Below are 18,933 nucleotides of genomic sequence, written 5' to 3'. Positions count from 1 at the left end.
AAAATCCACGCTTGAAAAAATATTCTTTAAAAAATCCACGCTTGAAAAAATATTCTTTAAAAAATCCACGCTTGAAAAAATATTCTTTAAAAAATCCACGCTTGAAAAAATATTCTTTAAAAAATCCACGCTTGAAAAAATATTCTTTAAAAAATCCACGCTTGAAAAAATATTCTTTAAAAAATCCACGCTTGAAAAAATATTTTTTAAAAAAATCCACGCATGAAAAAATATTCTTTAAAAAATCCACGCTTGAAAAAATATTCTTTAAAAAATCCACGCTTGAAAAAATATTCTTTAAAAAATCCACGCTTGAAAAAATATTCTTTAAAAAATCCACGCTTGAAAAAATATTCTTTAAAAAATCCACGCTTGAAAAAATATTCTTTAAAAAATCCACGCTTGAAAAAATATTCCAAATCCACGCTTGAAAAAATATTCTTTAAAAAATCCACGCTTGAAAAAATATTCTTTAAAAAATCCACGCTTGGAAAAATATTCTTTAAAAAATCCACGCTTGAAAAAAATATTCTTTAAAAATCCACGCTTGAAAAAAATATTCTTTAAAAAATCCACGCTTGAAAAAAATATTCTTTAAAAAATCCACGCTTGAAAAAAATATTCTTTAAAAAATCCACGCTTGAAAAAAATATTCTTTAAAAAATCCACGCCTTGAAAAAATATTCTTTAAAAAATCCACGCTTGAAAAAATATTCTTTAAAAAATCCACGCTTGAAAAAATATTCTTTAAAAAATCCACGCTTGAAAAAATATTCTTTAAAAAATCCACGCTTGAAAAAATATTCTTTAAAAAATCCACGCTTGAAAAAATATTCTTTAAAAAATCCACGCTTGAAAAAATATTCTTTAAAAAATCCACGCTTGAAAAAATATTCTTTAAAAAATCCACGCTTGAAAAAATATTCTTTAAAAAATCCACGCTTGAAAAAATATTCTTTAAAAAATCCACGCTTGAAAAAATATTCTTTAAAAAATCCACGCTTGAAAAAATATTCTTTAAAAAATCCACGCTTGAAAAAATATTCTTTAAAAAATCCACGCTTGAAAAAATATTCTTTAAAAAATTCACGCTTGAAAAAATATTCTTTAAAAAATCCACGCTTGAAAAAATATTCTTTAAAAAATCCACGCTTGAAAAAATATTCTTTAAAAAATCCACGCTTGAAAAAATATTCTTTAAAAAATCCACGCTTGAAAAAATATTCTTTAAAAAATTCACGCTTGAAAAAATATTCTTTAAAAAATCCACGCTTGAAAAAATATTCTTTAACAAATGATATTTCTTATATATCGTATATTATATAAATTTACAATTCACTCGACCCATTTGTGCAGTCACCGTGTTTTCAGAACATTTCTTTAAAGATTACCAGAGCAGTGGGTTTTTGTAGGAATCCTTTTTCTCCAAGGACTACAGTCTGTTAAATTTTTTGTAATCTATTTCCTGATATGAAACCCAACATTTTGCTCCGACTTTCAATCCCACTGCATGTTACGGAGCCGAAAGTCCGCAGTTTTTCAATTGGTTTCTTTTTCCAACTTCCTGTTCTGGATACCTGGTATCCTTGAGCAATTTCCGAAAGAAGATACGCACACCAAGCATTAAGGCTGGATTGATTCAACATTCATTGCTGTTGTATTAAATATTATTCATATTAAGTAGTGTATGCAAATAATTTTTTATTTTTGTACTTAATTGATTGGAATCGAAATAAAAGAAATAAAAAAAGAAATTAAAAAAAAAACAAAAACTAAAAATGTTTTTTTATTTATTTAAATGGATTTCTAATCAGTTAATGGGGACTCGCATTAATAGTTTCTTAAAAATATTATTTGTAAAACAGTATCACAGTATCATTTTGTGTATTTTGCACAAATTTCACAAAAATACCAGGCGCCCAGAAAAAAATAAAAATAGCAAGCTGCCCGCCAAAAAAAATAAAAATTTTGGTCTGGCAACACCCTGCCCGGGAAAAAATTCGAGCGCCTAAAAGTATGCTACACTTTTTGTTTTTTTTTTGTACAGCGTTGCCTGGTATTTTTGTGAAATTTGCCCAATAAATGCTCAAAACCAGGTGCAGAAAAATTGTGTGACGTCATCACACAAATTATGTCGCATGCGTAGGGTCATGTATACTTACCATATTTGTTGTATCCGTAAATAAAAACAAATAGTATTTTTTGTAAAATTCATTATTCTTTATTTTTTATTCAATATTCTTTGTAAAAAATATATACAGACATTTAAAACAATATATTAAATATACATTTTAAGAAATCATTTTCTTAACAACTTAGCCCACTTATTTCGACTATATATTCTTTTGTAATCCTTCCTTGTGGAATTTTATGATTGAGAGATGATGACAATTCCAAAATATATATTGATCGTTATCGGCGGGCCTGCCATATTTTCAAATAATTTGTATATCGTTTTCGATTGTTATCATACGGAAATTCGAGCATATATAATTCATAAAAACCTGGAACGAAAAATAAAATACAAATTAAATAAGCATTAAATAATCTCTACTAATAAAAGAGTAAAGTGATTGACTGACTTACTCATTGACTGACTTAACGATTCATCAACTCCCAGCCGAAACGGCTGAAGCTAGAATCTTGAAATTTTGGTTGAGGGTCACTCTTGGTCCAAGGGTGACAGATATAAGGCTGTCACCTCACCCGGTAGAGCTACAGCTCTAAAATTTTAAATGAGTGTAGAATATATATTTCCAGGGGTTTTTGGACATTCGTACTATTTATGAAGTTATGGATATTCCTACTAATGTGAACTAAATTTGGTACAATTTAAATTTTAAGTGAACCGATGTATGAAGTTAGGAAATGTTTACTAAACGGTACCAAATGTAGATTTGGGTGAACCGATTGAGCTGGCATCTTAAAATTTGACGTTAGGATCACTCTTGTTGGTGTAGGATTATTATTTTTAGAAAGTTTTGGAAATTGGTACTAATGTGTACTAAATTTGGTACAATATACATTTTTGGTGAACCAATAGAGCTGGAAACCTTGAAATTTGGAAATAAGGTTACTGTAAGAGTATAGGATTGGGATAAGGATGTAGTTTTGGAAATGCATACTTATGGGTACTAAATTGTACTAAATTTTATACAATTTGAATTTTTGGTGAGCCGATTGGGCTGGAATCTTAAAATATGACACTAGGATCACTGTTGGGGTGTAGGATTGAACTTTATGTAGAAAGTTTTGAAAATTCGTACTAATGTGCACTAAATTTGGTACAATTTAAATTTTTGGGTGAACCAATACTTGAATACTGAAATTTAATTTAGAGTCACTGTTTGGGTGTAGAGGATTGGAATATGTAGAAAGTTTTGGAAATTTGTACTAAACCACATTTGGTAACATTTTGTACACAATGTTACCCCAAATGCGGATTTGGATAAACCGAAAGAGCTGGAACACTAAAATAATGTTAGAAATAATGTTACTGTTGAAGTGTAAGATTGGGGTATGGATGTAGTTTTGGAAATACATACTTATGTGTACTAAATCGTACCTATTTTGGTATAAGTTGAATTTTGGGTGAACTGCTAGAGCTGGCATCCTGAAATTTGGAGTTAGGATCATTGTTGGGGTGTAGTATTGGGGTATTATGTAAGGAAGTTTTAGACATTTGTACAAATGTGTACTAAATATGGTTCCAAATTTGTTTTTGGGTGAACCGATAGAGCTGGAATTTTGATTTTGAAATTAATAGCATTGTGTGCTAAATGATACCAAATTTGAATTAAAGGTAAACCGATAGATCTGGAATCTTGACATGTAGAGTTAGGATCACTTTTGGGATGTTCAATTGGGGTATGTAGGAAGTTTTACAAATGTCGATTAATGCGTACTAATTGGCACTAAATTTGGTACAATTTGGATTAAGAGTGAACCGTTAGAGCTGGAATCTTGAAATTGCGTAATAAGATTTCCATTGGATTGCATGATGTAAGTAGTAATGGAAATTCGTACTTATGTGTACTAAATGGTACTCAATTTGATATAAATTGGATTTAGGTGAAACGATAGAATCCTGTAATTTGGAATTAAGATTTTGGGGTATGTGGGAAGTTTTGGAAATCCGTAAAGTAGGAACTGTATATTAACGTGTACTAACTGGTAATAAATTTGGATTTGAGTGAACCTATATTTGAAATTTGATTTTTTTCTAAATAGGTATTACCAGAGTACAAAGGGTAACAAATAATACAAATTTTAGATTTATTTTGCAGTCAGAATTTGTTTGTCGAGATGTGAGTGGGTTATGATACTTTTTTATTTTAAGATTTGGTTTTTAGTCGTATATTTTTCATAATATATTTTAAAAAAATGTAAGCATAGAGTTTTTACAAAATAAATAAATTAGCGTGCATTCTATACTACGTAGAAGTTTTTTTAATTTTTTTTTTTTAAATTTATTTTTTAATTTTCTAAATTTCAGACACTGGGTTTGGAAAACTGGGATAGCGGAGCAGTATAGACTGACGGAGCCGACCATATGATGCCCTACTCATTACCACTGAACTTTAACTTTCTGCGGATATATATGCCGACTATCATCTTCCCGGGCTATGACCTTCAGGAGTATATATATGCCACTCGGTTGTGGGAGTTATACTTAAAACAGTGAACGATACCCTATACAACTACCACGAAACTCTTTGTGCCTATTTTTTTACCTCCTCTTCCTTACATTGACATATATTCCGTATATTACTAATGTTCAAAACAGTCCTTTCATTTACTTGTCCATTCCATTCACCCTGGGTGGTGTTGTGATGTTCGGCTTAGAATTGTGGCATATAGATCGAGTCGAAAAAAACACAAAATATTAAGTTTTCGGTCCACTTCATCCCAATATTATTATCTGATCATTACAGAAATTGTCCTTGACCATAACTGGAACCTCATGAAACAGTTCAAAGCGATCAACGCTACATATCCGCCCTCCAGTGTGGTAATGGGTTACTAAATAATATCTGAATACATAAGCACCTATAAATATTTAAGTGTAACACCCACATCCGAGTACATACGACAATATAATTGGTATCAATTTGAAGATCAACAACTCCTCTTGGATATACTATCAACATCTGGGGTGTATGTCCTTCAGGAGCAAGTATATACGCCCCAAAATAAAAATGTTGTAATTTTTAACACAAAAGTCAGGCTCCATTTGACCCGCTGAATATTGACCGAAACAGGCATGCTTATTCTTTGGCCCGATCCCCTTCTCCATGTAAAATTTCACGACCAGAAAAACCGACAAAAATTAAGTATTTGATCCATTTCAACCCCTAAATATTAAAGGATCTTTACCAAAAACAATAGGGGTCTTCATTTGGCAGAACCCACCCTACATGCAAAATTGTGTGAAGATTGGTCCATAACTGTGACCTGTAACGTGTTTACAAATTATAATGGACAGACGGACGGACGGACACACATGTCTAGATCGACTCAGCTAGTCGAGATATGACGATCGGTATACTTAAAGGTCTAGGATAAATATTTCGCAGCGTTACAAACTTATGGGCCTGCACAAAGCTATAATATCCTGACAACACAGTTGTGTAGGATATAAAAAGTACCGGAGTTTACGCATTCTGCTATTTCTTAGTATTACCATTACCGCACTAGAGAGCGGAAATGTAAAGCTGATGGCTAGGAAATTGTTCATGAGGGTCCCGGTTATGGTTAGGACGGTTTTCTTCGCTCTAGACGCCACAATTATAAGCCGAACATCAAAAATGTTTTCATGGCGTAGGCGATCAACGAAATTGTGGCTATATATTATTTGGGGATGTCTGTGTTTCTATTCCAAAGAGTTTAATATTTTTTTGTGCTCTGCACACTTCAATGTCTTTCTTAAAGTTTATAAAAAATTAACACATTTTTATATATAAAGACAAAAAAATAAAATTATGTACCATCTTAAATATTTGTTGTTCTTATATAAAAAAGACTTGAAATGTATGTGTAAGTAAATTGTTTTTTTTTTTTTTTTTTTTTTTTTGAATAATGCCTTCAATATTGTTATGGAATATATTTAAAAAAAATTGGCTCTGAACTTTTTATTAAGAAAATATCATTTAAAATTGTCTTCTATTACCCTTTCGTTTGCTTTATATGGAAACAATTTCAAAATATGGACCTATATATATACAACTTCAGAAATTCCTCTAACCATTTCTGAAAAAATATAAAATTTGGTCAAGTATTTACTGAGTTATTAGAATTTAAATTCTACCATGCTCCGCTATATACTTTCTATTTGGTGCTGGGCACCTATTACCTAAAAATGAAAAACCACAATGGGCAGTTTTTTCTTCATATAGGTACTGTATGTGTATGTTCATAATATGTACTGTATGTATATTACCCAAACTGTTTTGGCCTAAAAGTATGCTACAGATTTCATTACAGACCAGCCGTCATCATTGAAAATTTGCCATTTTTAAAAAATCGATTTTTGTGTGGTTTTTCATTTTTGGGTAATAGGCTCCCAGAAACGAACAGCAGCAAGTACATTTCGAATCATGGTTGAATTGAAATGCAAATAACTCAGCAACTACTTAACCGAATTTTATGAAAATTGCAGAAGTGGTTAGAGATAATTCAGGAGCTTCGTTACACATTGTGAAAGTAAACATAAAGGGTGTGTTTTAAGAAAGTGAAGAAAAACCACATTAAATTTTGAAAAATGCATGAAATCTTCATTTGAGTTGATAGTACGGTCCACATACTTTGATTTTTAATGATTATTTCATGCAAATGATGACCGCGACTGCACCTTAAAATCTCACGTTATATTTTTTTTATTCCAAAAAATTAATATGAGACTTTCTGCTTAAAGAAGACCAGTTACGCCTTCATATGACACATTACTGTCGACTATAGGTTAATTTATTCAGACATCACACATCTGTTGATTATTGAAAAATATTTTTTTTTGAAAAATTCAATTCTCTGTTTATATATATTTCGTAATTATTCGTATTTCAACATAGATGGTGGTGTCCCATATGCCTATTCCGCAGATTCCCCAATGAAAGTAACACGTGTATAATTTATGTTCGATTATTAACAATAATTTATAACTTAACTTTTATTAGATATTAAATAAATATGACAATAAAACTCAAATAAACTACAATAGTTAATAGATATATATAGAGAGACTCGTGTCTGTCTCTGAAAACAAATGTGTTGTTGTACTCAACTAGTTAATTAAACAATTTTGATTTCTATTTTTTAAAATATAAATATTAATAGATGTTTAAATACAGATATTTAAAAATAATAACTAATCTTAAAAATAATTATATTAAAAAAATTACTTAAAGCTATGTGTGTGTGTGCCTTAAACACGCACACACTCTAATGGAATTTAAGCGCAACAATTTGAACTAAACGAAATGCGATATCAATAAACAATATTATTAATACAAATATATATAGAAATCGTTGTTAATATTTATAATTCCTTTATATATATAACTGCATGGTATATATGTATATATCATCATAGATATGCGATGGTGGTATATTATTAAAACAAAAAAATATATATTTCTTAAATAACTTGGAAATATTTGTTAATAAAAATAGAAAAAACTCTGTGTGTGTACTCAATTTCCAGTTAACAATAATTGTTGAAATGTCCCAGTCGAATAATTCTACAAAAAATGAACATTTGTTGGAGGAAAAAAATGTTATAGAACTGTCTGCCTAACACAAAATAATTTACAAATAATTCAATTAAGTCATTTAATAATATTTCCTTTTTAAAATTTCTTTCAAGATAAATCCACGGTTGCTGCTGTGCCACTTGATAGACTAGCATTTGATGCCGAGTTTTTCATTTTAGCCACTGGTGTTGTGGCCCTGTGGCTGCCTGCTGCCGAGGACGAGGATAGCGTACTCATTTCACCATTACTTATAAAACGTTGCATAAACTCCCGACAATTAATATCACGATAATAGTCGTCGGACTTTTTAGTGCTTCGCAGTAGTACTCGACCAAATATTGTGGCTGTAAGAGAAAGAAAAGAACAAAAATAAAACACTTGCCGCCATAGGAATATGTTAGTTAACAGGAAGAAGTTATTCTCTTGCAATACTCACCCACATGCATGGCATTGTAATATTTACGTTCGATACCCTCACGTAGGAACATACACAAATGTACAAAAACATTTCGCTTGGGTGAACTTAATAACGAAACTAATTCCATGGCTTCAGCGGTGGTTTTAGTTTTCAGGAGATCATCAACATAAGGATCCAATAATGGTTTCTCGGGCAAATGTAGTAGCATAAGTAGAGCTTCGGCCGCAGCTTGTGGTGTACCAGCTGAAATTGATAGATAGAATAAAATTATACATAAGAGATATAAAATGCTAGGAATAAAAAAAGCATTGTTACAAAGTCTTTCTTTGCAGTGATGACATAGAAAATAAATGTATGGCATGAAACATTTGATCTAAATAATGATGCAAGGACGTGGAAGGATTAAAACCAACATTTTATCATTAATAATTGTTTTTATAGTTTTTTTTCTATATCAACTATCGACCAGTTTTTGGCTTGGCAGGGGTTTTGACACAAGGGAACAATAAACAAACTATTTTATATATTCCTGCATGGCAAAGAAATGTTTTAAAACCAGATAAGCGATATATCAAATACAATGGCGAACCTCGTCTAGAGCTCTGCAACCCCAACTACTGGTATTTTACTGTCATTTGGTCCGATGTTAACATTGACGACATAAGTTCAAATTTGCCACCATCACCAATTTCTTTTGTGACCGCAATCTGAAATTATTCACTGCAAAGTCTATTGTGTCTCTTTTCACTTCCTGGACGCGAGAAGTCAATTTAGAACTTGGCATTTCCAAGGTAGACGAAGGTAGGCGCATCGCCACCGCCCATATTTCGAAAATCCTAGGGGTTGTTGTTGTAACAGTTTATATGAATATATTTTTCATGTTTAAATTCTATCTGGTTCTGTCTCCAAATTAAGAAATGCAGCTACTTCCACTAGCTGCAAACACAGATCTTCTGGAGTAAAATGAGTAGATTTTGCTGGGCAATTGAATAGGTACAGTGTGGTATGAGGGCCCGTACCACATGCTGGGCAGACATCCTGCACCTGGTCACCAATCCGTGGCCAATACGAATTTAGACGACTGCACCATCATGAACGTAATTGGGCCAAAACTACTCTGGTTTGTCTGGGCAGCTGACGTTCTACAGCTGCTATGGGTGGGGGGTGAGCTCCGAGGACGGCATTCATTCTGTATCCGTTCAGCGCTGCGGCTACTGCATCAGTATGATAGGCAACTTGAACTAGAGGCTCCCTTTTGTAACGTTGAACCTCTCTCTCTCTGGATCATGCAGATCCTTCCTCGCACGCCTGGGTGGGGGTCTTATCCACCATATGATGGTTGGGATGATTGTCCCTGAGTGTCCCATATTCCTATGCTGATCTTCGTCTCTTCATGACGATGGTCCACTAGATATTACAGACCACACTGGAACCGCATAGCTTGCCATAGACCGACCTATCGCTTTGTAAGAGGTCAACAAGGTTTCCTTATCTACGCCCCAAGTGCAGCCGGCAGCGACTTGAAAAGCAGGAACAAGGTCCTGTTCCTGCTTTTCAACTTATCGCAGATAGCAGGGTGCCCACCCATAGCGCGGACGATTTAAACAAACTGTCGAATGTGACCCCGAGTATTTTGGGGTAGTTGGTGGTCGGAATTGTATGCCCCTCAACCTGCAAATTCAACGGCATTATCATCTCCGCAGTCCATGTGATGAATAATGTAGCTGACGACTTCGTGACGGATATTTCCATATTTCTCGCTTTAAAGAAGGCTGCCAATTTGATATATGTCCTCAACAATGGGACCCGACGTCATGATCGTACAATCATCTGCATATGTAACGATCTATCAATGCCGCCCGGAGGGCCTGGAGTACCGGAAAGGTAGAGGTTAAACAGTTTCGGAGAAATCACTATACCTTGGGGAACTCCCTTTTTAACTCTACGGGGTTAGGACTTCTTGTTCCGGAACTCCACGTACGACTCGCGTCCACATATAGTTGATTATCCATCGTTTCAAACTCGGCAGGAGGGAAGTGCTCTCAATGTCATCAAATAGCGTGGCATGGCCGACAGTATCAAAGACTTTTGATATGTTAAGCGCTACCAACACTGATCTATCGCATGGCTGGTTCTGGTTAAGTCCTTGACTTATATGTGTGGAGATGGCGTGCAACGCTTTGTTGTACTTTATTGCTTACAGAATCCATGTTGATGATCCGCATGGATATTCCGTGAGTGCACAAAGCTTTGGATGACTTCACGTTACGGATGACACATGCAAAATCCTAAAGGTGGACTTTCTTCCCGCATTGGAACTATATCGAAAAAAGGTGAATGCTAGGAACAAAGTAGTGAACGCTCTGGCTGGCAGCTTCTAGGGCAAGGGTAGAGAAACATTGGTAATGACATTTAAGGCCATCGGTCGTTCCATATTTAATTATGCATGTCAATGGCTGATCCACGTCCACGACACATCTGCCAGGACTGTAAGGCAAATTCATTCGATTCTGGCGCAATCTTAAACACATTCCGTAGCTTTTACACTTCACCGAAGTTGTTCGGTTTAAGTTGTCACAGCTCTACTCTTTTAACTCATGGTTTCAATGTTAATCACAGAAGCCTTAGCGAGAGCCTATTGCCTCTGTAGGCAATATCCGGTTTTTAAGGATAACATCAATACTTTCCACCAGGGTATTTGAAATCTCTGCGTTGCTGGGAGTTGAGTGGCTTTATTCCTGCTTCATGAACGTGAAACTAGAGTTCTCCAAGTTTCTCTTCATATGGCTATCTACATCGTGTAAAGCAGTGTTTGCATTATCTATCTCAATCTGGCAACGTTACACCTAATATTTACTGCATTTTTCTTCCGAATTTGACCTCCATTGACCTAGATTTTAGGAAGCTATTTTATTCCCATACATTAAAGTACTTACGAAATTCATTATTCGACCATGTATCCAACCAGTCTCTGACTTCGTTAAATTCGACATTTCGGGCATGTTTAAATTGTAATGAATCCAAGGTGAAGGCACCCTCCACCTTTGGTCCCTGCTTATGTAAATAGTCAATAAGTAAAAAGAATTCACGGGGCATTGTTACGCGATATTCGGGAGATTCGTCGTTCATCTATAAACCGACAAAGAAATCAATAATATAACACAATTAAAAAGTGATGGAAATATAGACTTACCAAATCTTTAATTTGTTGCTGGTCATATTCACACAATGGACGATTGGTACGGCACAATGTTTCCATGGATAAACCAAAACAACTGGGTTTATATTCACCCGTTACGGTTATAAAGATATGTGGACCATTTTCAACTTGTAAAATTAAGATATCAAAATCAAATTTCCAATTGGTGGTGCGGATTTTATGTAAGAGACTAGTTATGGAATCGACATTTGCCAATAATCTTACGCGTATACTTTTGGTGGAATCTGAAAGAAATAGAGACACATATTAATTTAGGAGTACAATATATAAACATTTAATAATACCAACCTATCATCAACTTCTCTTTCCATGGTTCTACCCTCAACCATTTCTCGCAGATATCATTGAGCGGTGGATCCTTGCGTTTAAATTCGAAACCAACCTGCATTGGGCAGGCATTTGAAACCGTAAAATCACTAACCACTGTCTCATTGAAACGCACAATACCAAAATCAATGATTGTCTTTTCGACATTAATTTGTGGTTGACTTTCATTTTCACGTTTATCCAAGAGCTTCAGAACCTCTTCGTGGACCTTCTTGTACAAATGGTCATCACGTGTTTTTATGCTAACTCGAAATACCGCATATACAGGTTTATGATCACTTTGTCGTATATCCATAACACTATTGTAGGCCAATTGTGTGATGCGTGAACCCTTCCATAAAATACGATCACAGTAGGCGGGAGCCCTTTGCTTTTCACTACTATCATAATTATCGGTGCCAGGATCATATTTATATGTAGGACGGAAATTAATCGGACCTTCGGTATAGCCTTCAAAACAATTACCTTTACGCATTTCTTGTCGCAGTTGGTCATATTGCAAAAGGATTTCTGCTGATTGTGTTGTTGAACGTGCAACGGGTAATTGCAAACCGGGTGGCTCTTCAATGCGATAGTTTAAATCACCAATCCAGAAAATGTGACTGAAAAATAAAGTAATTTTTTCAATTAATTTTTCGTAAATTATATACGAGGCTTGATCAAAAAGTATAACGAATTTTTAATTTAGAGGATGCCTATAGCTCGGAAAACACCTGAAAAAATATTCCTTAAAAAAACACGCCTATAGCTCGGAAAACGCCTGAAAAAATATTCCTTAAAAACACGCCTATAGCTAGGAAGATGCCTGAAAAAATATTCGTTTAAAAATCAACGCCTATAATTCAGAAGATACCTGAAAAAATATTCGTTTAAAAATCAACGCCCATAGTTCGGAAGATGCCTGAAAAATATTCTTTAAAAATCCACGCCCATAGTTCAGAAGATGCCTGAAAAATATTCTTTAAAAATCCACGCCTATAGCTGGGAAGATGCCTGAAAAAATATTTTTTAAAAATCCACGACTATAGCTCGGAAGATGTATGAAAAAATATTCGTTTAAAAATCCACGCCTATAACTGGGAAGATGCCTGAAAAAAATATTATTTAAAAATCCACGCCTATAGCTGGGAAGATGCCTGAAAAAAATATTATTTAAAAATCCATGCCTATAGCTGGGAAGATGCCTGAAAAATATTCTTTTAAAATCCATGCCTATGGTTCAAAGAGCCTTGAAAAAAATTATTTTAAAATCCACGCCAAGGTTCGAAAGAGGCTTGAAAAAATATTCGCTTAAAAATCTACGCCTATAGATCGAAAGATGCTTAAAAAAATATTCTTTATGCGCGCTAATAACTGGAAATTTGCATGAAAAATATTCTTAAAAAAACAAGCCTATAGCTGAGAAGAAGCCTGAAAAAATATTCTTTAAAAATGAACGTCAGTAGTTGGGAAGATACATAATAAAATATTATTTATCCATGCCTATAGCTGGAAAGTTGCATAAACAGATATTCTTTAAAAATCCAAGCCTACAGCTGAGAAGATGCTTGAAAAATATACCTTTCAAAATCCACGCATATAGCTTTGAAGATGGTTGAAAAATATTCTTAAAAAATCGACGCTTAGAATATCTTCGCAATACTGTTTTGAACATCTACTTCATTATATTAAAAGAAAACTTACTCATGATCATTTATGGTTCGCCTTAATTCATCATCAAACACCAGGCCCTTAACAATGCCATGATAATCTTCATTGCGTGCCTCAACAAATCCCATATGAGCAGCCAAATGGGAATTAACAAAACACAAATTCGCCTCATTTAGCTGCAAACTAACCGCAACACCACCTTTATTACCCAGCGTATTGAGAATGCCACGGGCAATTGTCTTAACATTGTGGCGGGTAATCGATGAACGAATTTCTCGTTTTACAATGACGGTCAACATCATGCCCACCAAACGTACCGATGTCAGTTCTTCATATTCACCCTTGTCATGGACACTTTCCAACATTTTCATACTAGAAAAAAGAGAAATGGAATGAATTTAAATTTCATATAGAGAAAGTCATATTTGTGTGTCCTTACATCCACATATAATCTGGTCGATTCTCACTGAATGTTATTGCCTTTGCCGAGGTATCCAATTCCTGCAAAGCTATGGCATAAATATCTGGTGGTGTCTCACAAGCAGCCAACCATAAATGTAAGGGCGAGTCAATGTATGATTTATTGTTCACATTGTAGGTGGCACAATAGATTCTGTAAAAAAATTATGAATTAATAAATATATATTAAATTTTTTTATTATTGTTACATACGTGAAATCCTTATATTTTATGTATTCATGTTCTCTGCGTTTCATTTCCTGTTTAACTTCACCAATTTGCCGATAATCATTGACCCATGCAAAGCTTAATGCCTTTGATTCGCTTGGTGTTAAAACCATCGACATTTTGGCCGATGTTACCTGAGCTTGAAATGTATCAAAATCCACAACATCATTGTCCGATGATAGAGGATAATAGAAATATTTTACTGGTGCCTCATCAGAACATTTTAATGTAAATTGTAGCTGGGATATGGAACCCTTGCGGTCTGCAAAAACAGAAAAAAAATTAACAAAATCAATAACAAATTCACAAATAAGCATAAATCTGTAAAAATATATTTATTGATTTAATTAGAAGTATATATGACGAAGTCTTTTAAATTACGATCGTTATTATATTGGTCTCTAATATACAATATAAATTCATTCATTATAAACAACAAACATTATAAACAATTCAAACTCTACAAGGTGTATTTGAGAAGACATACACACGTTCATTATTCTTTGTTTATATCAAGAACGTTGATAAGAAAGCGTGTATTTTAGAAATTAAAAAAAATCGAATATCAATATGGAATTTTCAAATCGTCATAGTCCAATGGCTGTAGAAATAGAAAAATACAGAAAGTATTTGATTTTTCACACTCTACTGATAATTAGTTATTTATCTAAAATCTGATTCATATATACTTGATCGCAAAATAAATATAATATACCTGACCCCCAAGCTACTGTTGCAGCCCATGTAGTCAAAAAGGGTTATTCTTACAATATTTAAAAGCACAATAAAGAGACTATTTTTAATTCCTATAGACTTTTTTCAAGATTATCAAGGCGTGGATTTTTAAAAATATATTTTTCAAGATCTATCGAGGCGCAAAATGTTTAAGGTCTATCACGGCTTAAATGGCTTTCAAAGCGTGAAGTTTTTGAAATATTTTTTTTTCAAGGTCTATCAAGGCCTGGATTTTTAAAAATATTTTTTTTAAGGCCAGTATTTTTAAAAATATTTTTTTAAGGCGTGACTTTAAAAAAAATCAAAGCGTGGCTTTTTAAAAATATTTCTTATGGTATCTTCTTCTTTCTTAGCTGGCTTGTGACAGAACTTTCATTCCATAAACCGAGCTTAAAAAAAGATTTCCAGGCGCGTCGGTCTATTGCGCAGGTTTTACAATTTGGAAGACCATATTCGCCAATGTTTGTCTTCCACTTGATCTGTCCATCTAATTCGTGGCCTTCCCCTTCTGCGTGAACCATCAGCTGGTTCGCTTTTATATGGCTTTTGGGCTGGGGCACCTTCATCCATTCTCACAACATGACCTAGCCAACGTAGTCACTGCAGCTCAATACGCCTAACAATGCCGATGTGCGAGAATAGCTGGTTCAACTCATGGCTCATTGGACGGCGATATTCATCGTCAACACAGATCGACCCACAGATCTTTCGGAGAATTTTTTTCTCAAACACTCCAAGAGCTGCTTCATCTGCTTGCGTAAGTACCCATGCTTCACATCCATATAACAGCACGGGTAGTATCCACGTCTTGTAGAGTATGAGTCTGGTCTGGCGGGAGGTGGCCTTGTTTCAAAACTGCTTACTTAGACCATAGTAGCATCTGTTGGCCAACACTATCCATCTCCGAATTTCAAAACTGATGTCAGTCTTGTTATTTATGGCGGTACCAAGGTATATGAAATCGTTAACTACCACGAAGCTGTAGTTTTCAAGTTTCTCAGTTGGTCCGAGTCTTCTGGACGTCTTGCGCGTTGATTCCGTCACCTGGTCTTCTCGCCGTTTACTGTCAGATCCACTTTGGAAGACTCCTTCTCAATTTTTTCAAAGGTGGCTGTTACCGCTCTCAATGTTCGATCGATTATGGTATATTCAGATAATATTTTGGCTAAAGGCCTGGATATTTTTGGAACCCTTTTCAAGGAATATTTTGGCTGGAGGTCTGAATTTTTTTTAGGTATATTTGGCCTAGATGCTTGGATTTTATTTTATTTTCCAATGAATATTTTGTCAAAAGGATTGGATATTTTAGGAGTATTTTTCAAGGAATATTTTAACTAAAGGCCTGGATTCTGCAAAAAATTATGCTTATACATTTTTTGCAGTAGTTTCAATAGTTGCAACGCCGCGAAATATTTTTTGTAATCTCGACTCGATGGGGGAGTTATACTTACACGCGTTTTGATAATGTTTAGTATCCCCATTACCATACTAGAGGAAATGTAGTTCCCCCTTGGTGAATATGAAGTTTCGCATGAAGTCCGGCTTATGGTCAAGGATGGCATATATAGTGCTCGGTGGAATCAGATGATATTTATGAAATGGACCAATAATATAAATGTAGGTTCGTTGACCTATAATATGATAGCAAATCAATTGATTATTAGAGGACGGGTATGAGGAATATACTGAAATTTTTAAAGCTATAAACACGCCCTTATATTGTTATCATAACATCGAAGAATTCAAATTTAGCATTATTTGGCTATGATGGCCAGCATTATTGGGCTATGATGTTGTTGTAACAGGTGGCTGTTGACGAAAGTTCTTTACTGAAAAATGCTGATAGAAAAGAAAACGGAAGAAGGAAAATATATTAATTATTAGGAATTCGGATTTGAAGAGGGTAGCCGGAAAAATTGTGCAACCTCTATTGGCTTCAGCCATAAGTCTATGGCCAATAGACTCGTAGGCTCGGACGGACAATTGAATAAATGTTGTGTGTCGTGAGGGCTATGCTGGCAGGAGGGACACCTGTTTAGGGTTCCGGCGACAATGCGCTCTCGATACGAGTTGAGCACATTGCTGTATCCGGTGCCAGAATTGAACGGGTTTGCCTAGGAAGAAGCCTCTCACTCTCCGAAATTGCAGGAGGATGTTGTTGTAGGACCGCTAGTTGATGCACGGATTTCATCGAGTTCGCAATCGACAATCTGTTGACGTCCGATGGAATGATGTATTGGATGTCATCACGATAGCGCCTGAAGTCCTGGCGGATGTGTCGCGGAGGTGGATCTGCCATCACAGTGTGATGGTTAGGATGACACGCCAGATAGCTAGCCAGCAGGAACTATCTAGTCAACAACACATTATGTTGCTTGACTGACAGCATCCTGTCGACGGTGACCGACGCTAGTCATTTGGACACACCCGGTTGCAATTCGGAGTGCATTATTTTGGGTTGTTTGCAAGGATCTTCATTGTGTGTCGCTAAGGAAAGAAGTCCAGACTGGGAACTATAGCCTTATAAGTCGTTACCAACGTTTCTTTATCTATGCCCCAGGACGTGCCAGCCAAAGCATTCAGAACATTATTCCTAGCTTTCACCTTCTGGTTCTTCAGGTGTACCAAACGAAAAGTACAATCGTAGTAATGTAGGGTATAATATGGTCTGCCCCGTCCGACTAACTACTCCGCTGACTGCTTAATGAATATCAAGGATTTTCAAAAACCAACCAAAAATTTATGACTACCGCAATTTATGTCAAAATGCGGAAAGTAGGCAACATCATCCTTTTTTTCTTTTTTGGTAGGATTTTTCTATTTCTGAGGAATACTCCCAATCGATGTTGTAGCAACCTAACTTAATTAATTGAAGTAGTGTTATATTAGCTATCTCTTCTTGATAAACAAACTTATTCGACAACGGTCTACTAATTGACATGGAGTATAACCACTAAATCTTGCTACTGTAACACATACGTTATTAATTTAAGCATAAAAAAAGTGATATTGAAACCTACATATTTGTTGTGGTTGTTTGAACAAACAAAAACTTTTAGCAAATTGTTTCAGTTGTCAATGTTCATAGATTAGATTTCGTCTAGGGTATCTTTTTTTCGTTTTCGCTTACCATTTCCCATACAAAATGATTCATTCAAAGGGAACACCTTATCAATTGTCAAATCGCTACAAGATCGCGGTGGTAGACGTGACGCAGACATAGAGAAAACAGCATATGTACCACCAGCTACTGAGACTACCAGACACAGGATACGGCTCGTGTGTTCTTGGCCGATAATTTGATAGGCCTCGAATATCTAGAAGAGAAAAAAAGATAAAGTTTATATTAAAAAAACACACACACAAACAGATAAAAAACAAATATCAAGGCAATGAAAATAAAAAAATAAAAATAAATAAAACACATTGACCCTGATAATATATGATTTCAAAATCATCATAATCTTCATTGCCAATGCGCCGCCAACATCAACATACCGACAAAACATTTTCATTCTCTTTGAATTTTTGCTGGACAATTTGTATGGTGGTCAACAGCTGTTTGTTGCCCGAGGAGCTGAGGGCATCATTGGAATTTGACGCTGACGTCTTGCTGGCTAGTGACGATGATGATACGGCTGCTGAAATTGTTGGAATGCTATTGCTGCCTGCACCTCCTCCCAAAGACGACATTGTTGCTGTTGTTGTTTATTTTGTTTTTGTGATTTTGCTTTGCGATAAGTTTTTTTCTCACTGTTAACGTCACTGCCGCCGAATGCCGCCGTTTACGTTACGCTGTGGTCGTCGTCGTCTTGTTTTTGCTACAGAATTTTCCTTGGCGTGTGAAAATTTATTGCTGTAATTTCTATTGTTGTTTGTTTTGTTTAACAAATGTCTACGTCTGTTGGCGTGCCGTTTTGTTTTTTCTTCGTACTTTCTATTGTTTCCGTCGTTGTTGTTTTTATTATTATTATTTTATGGAACTATTATTTCACTTCACTTTCTTTCTACCGCTCACTCTGCCTTCGTTCTTTATTCCCTAACGATGGATGATGTCGTAGATATTTTTTGTTTCTAATATTTATTTTTAGATAATTGCTTATTTCATTCGAACGGTTGTTTAAACATTTATCGATTTTGTTGTTGCT

At 34.7% G+C, this 18,933-nt stretch overlaps 1 protein-coding gene across 1 annotated transcript; it reads right to left on the bottom strand.

The window, feature by feature from the left end:
• Nucleotides 1-7,856: 7,856 nt before the first annotated feature.
• LOC133332320 (type II inositol 1,4,5-trisphosphate 5-phosphatase-like) lies at nucleotides 7,857-18,520 on the bottom strand. The gene is made up of 10 exons (XM_061540720.1): nucleotides 18,284-18,520; nucleotides 17,916-18,102; nucleotides 14,036-14,312; nucleotides 13,803-13,976; nucleotides 13,397-13,735; nucleotides 11,675-12,315; nucleotides 11,360-11,610; nucleotides 11,103-11,295; nucleotides 8,185-8,409; nucleotides 7,857-8,092 (listed from the first exon to the last, which is right to left on the bottom strand). Exons 1-10 carry the CDS (start codon nucleotides 18,476-18,478, stop codon nucleotides 7,857-7,859), a joined length of 2,718 nt encoding a protein of 905 aa, XP_061396704.1. The 5' UTR covers nucleotides 18,479-18,520.
• Nucleotides 18,521-18,933: the final 413 nt, after the last annotated feature.

The sequence above is a fragment of the Musca vetustissima genome, unplaced genomic scaffold (genome assembly GCF_032173495.1).
Source record: "Musca vetustissima isolate MV318-11 ecotype Yass unplaced genomic scaffold, APGP_CSIRO_Mvet_v1 utg23081, whole genome shotgun sequence".
In the NCBI taxonomy this organism is placed as follows: domain Eukaryota; kingdom Metazoa; phylum Arthropoda; class Insecta; order Diptera; family Muscidae; genus Musca; species Musca vetustissima.
This window is presented reverse-complemented; position numbering and strand designations above follow the sequence as displayed.

Bases quoted from the DNA above. Each gene is read 5' to 3' on its own strand.
- LOC133332320 (XM_061540720.1), bottom strand. From the start codon at position 18,478: ATGTCGTCTTTGGGAGGAGGTGCAGGCAGCAATAGCATTCCAACAATT. The intron at 14,313-17,915 runs GTAAGCGAAAAC...CTGTTTTTGCAG, and splicing joins ATCATTTTGTATGGGAAATG to ACCGCAAGGGTTCCATATCC. The intron at 8,093-8,184 runs GTGAGTATTGCA...TTTCTCTTACAG, and splicing joins TTACAATGCCATGCATGTGG to CCACAATATTTGGTCGAGTA.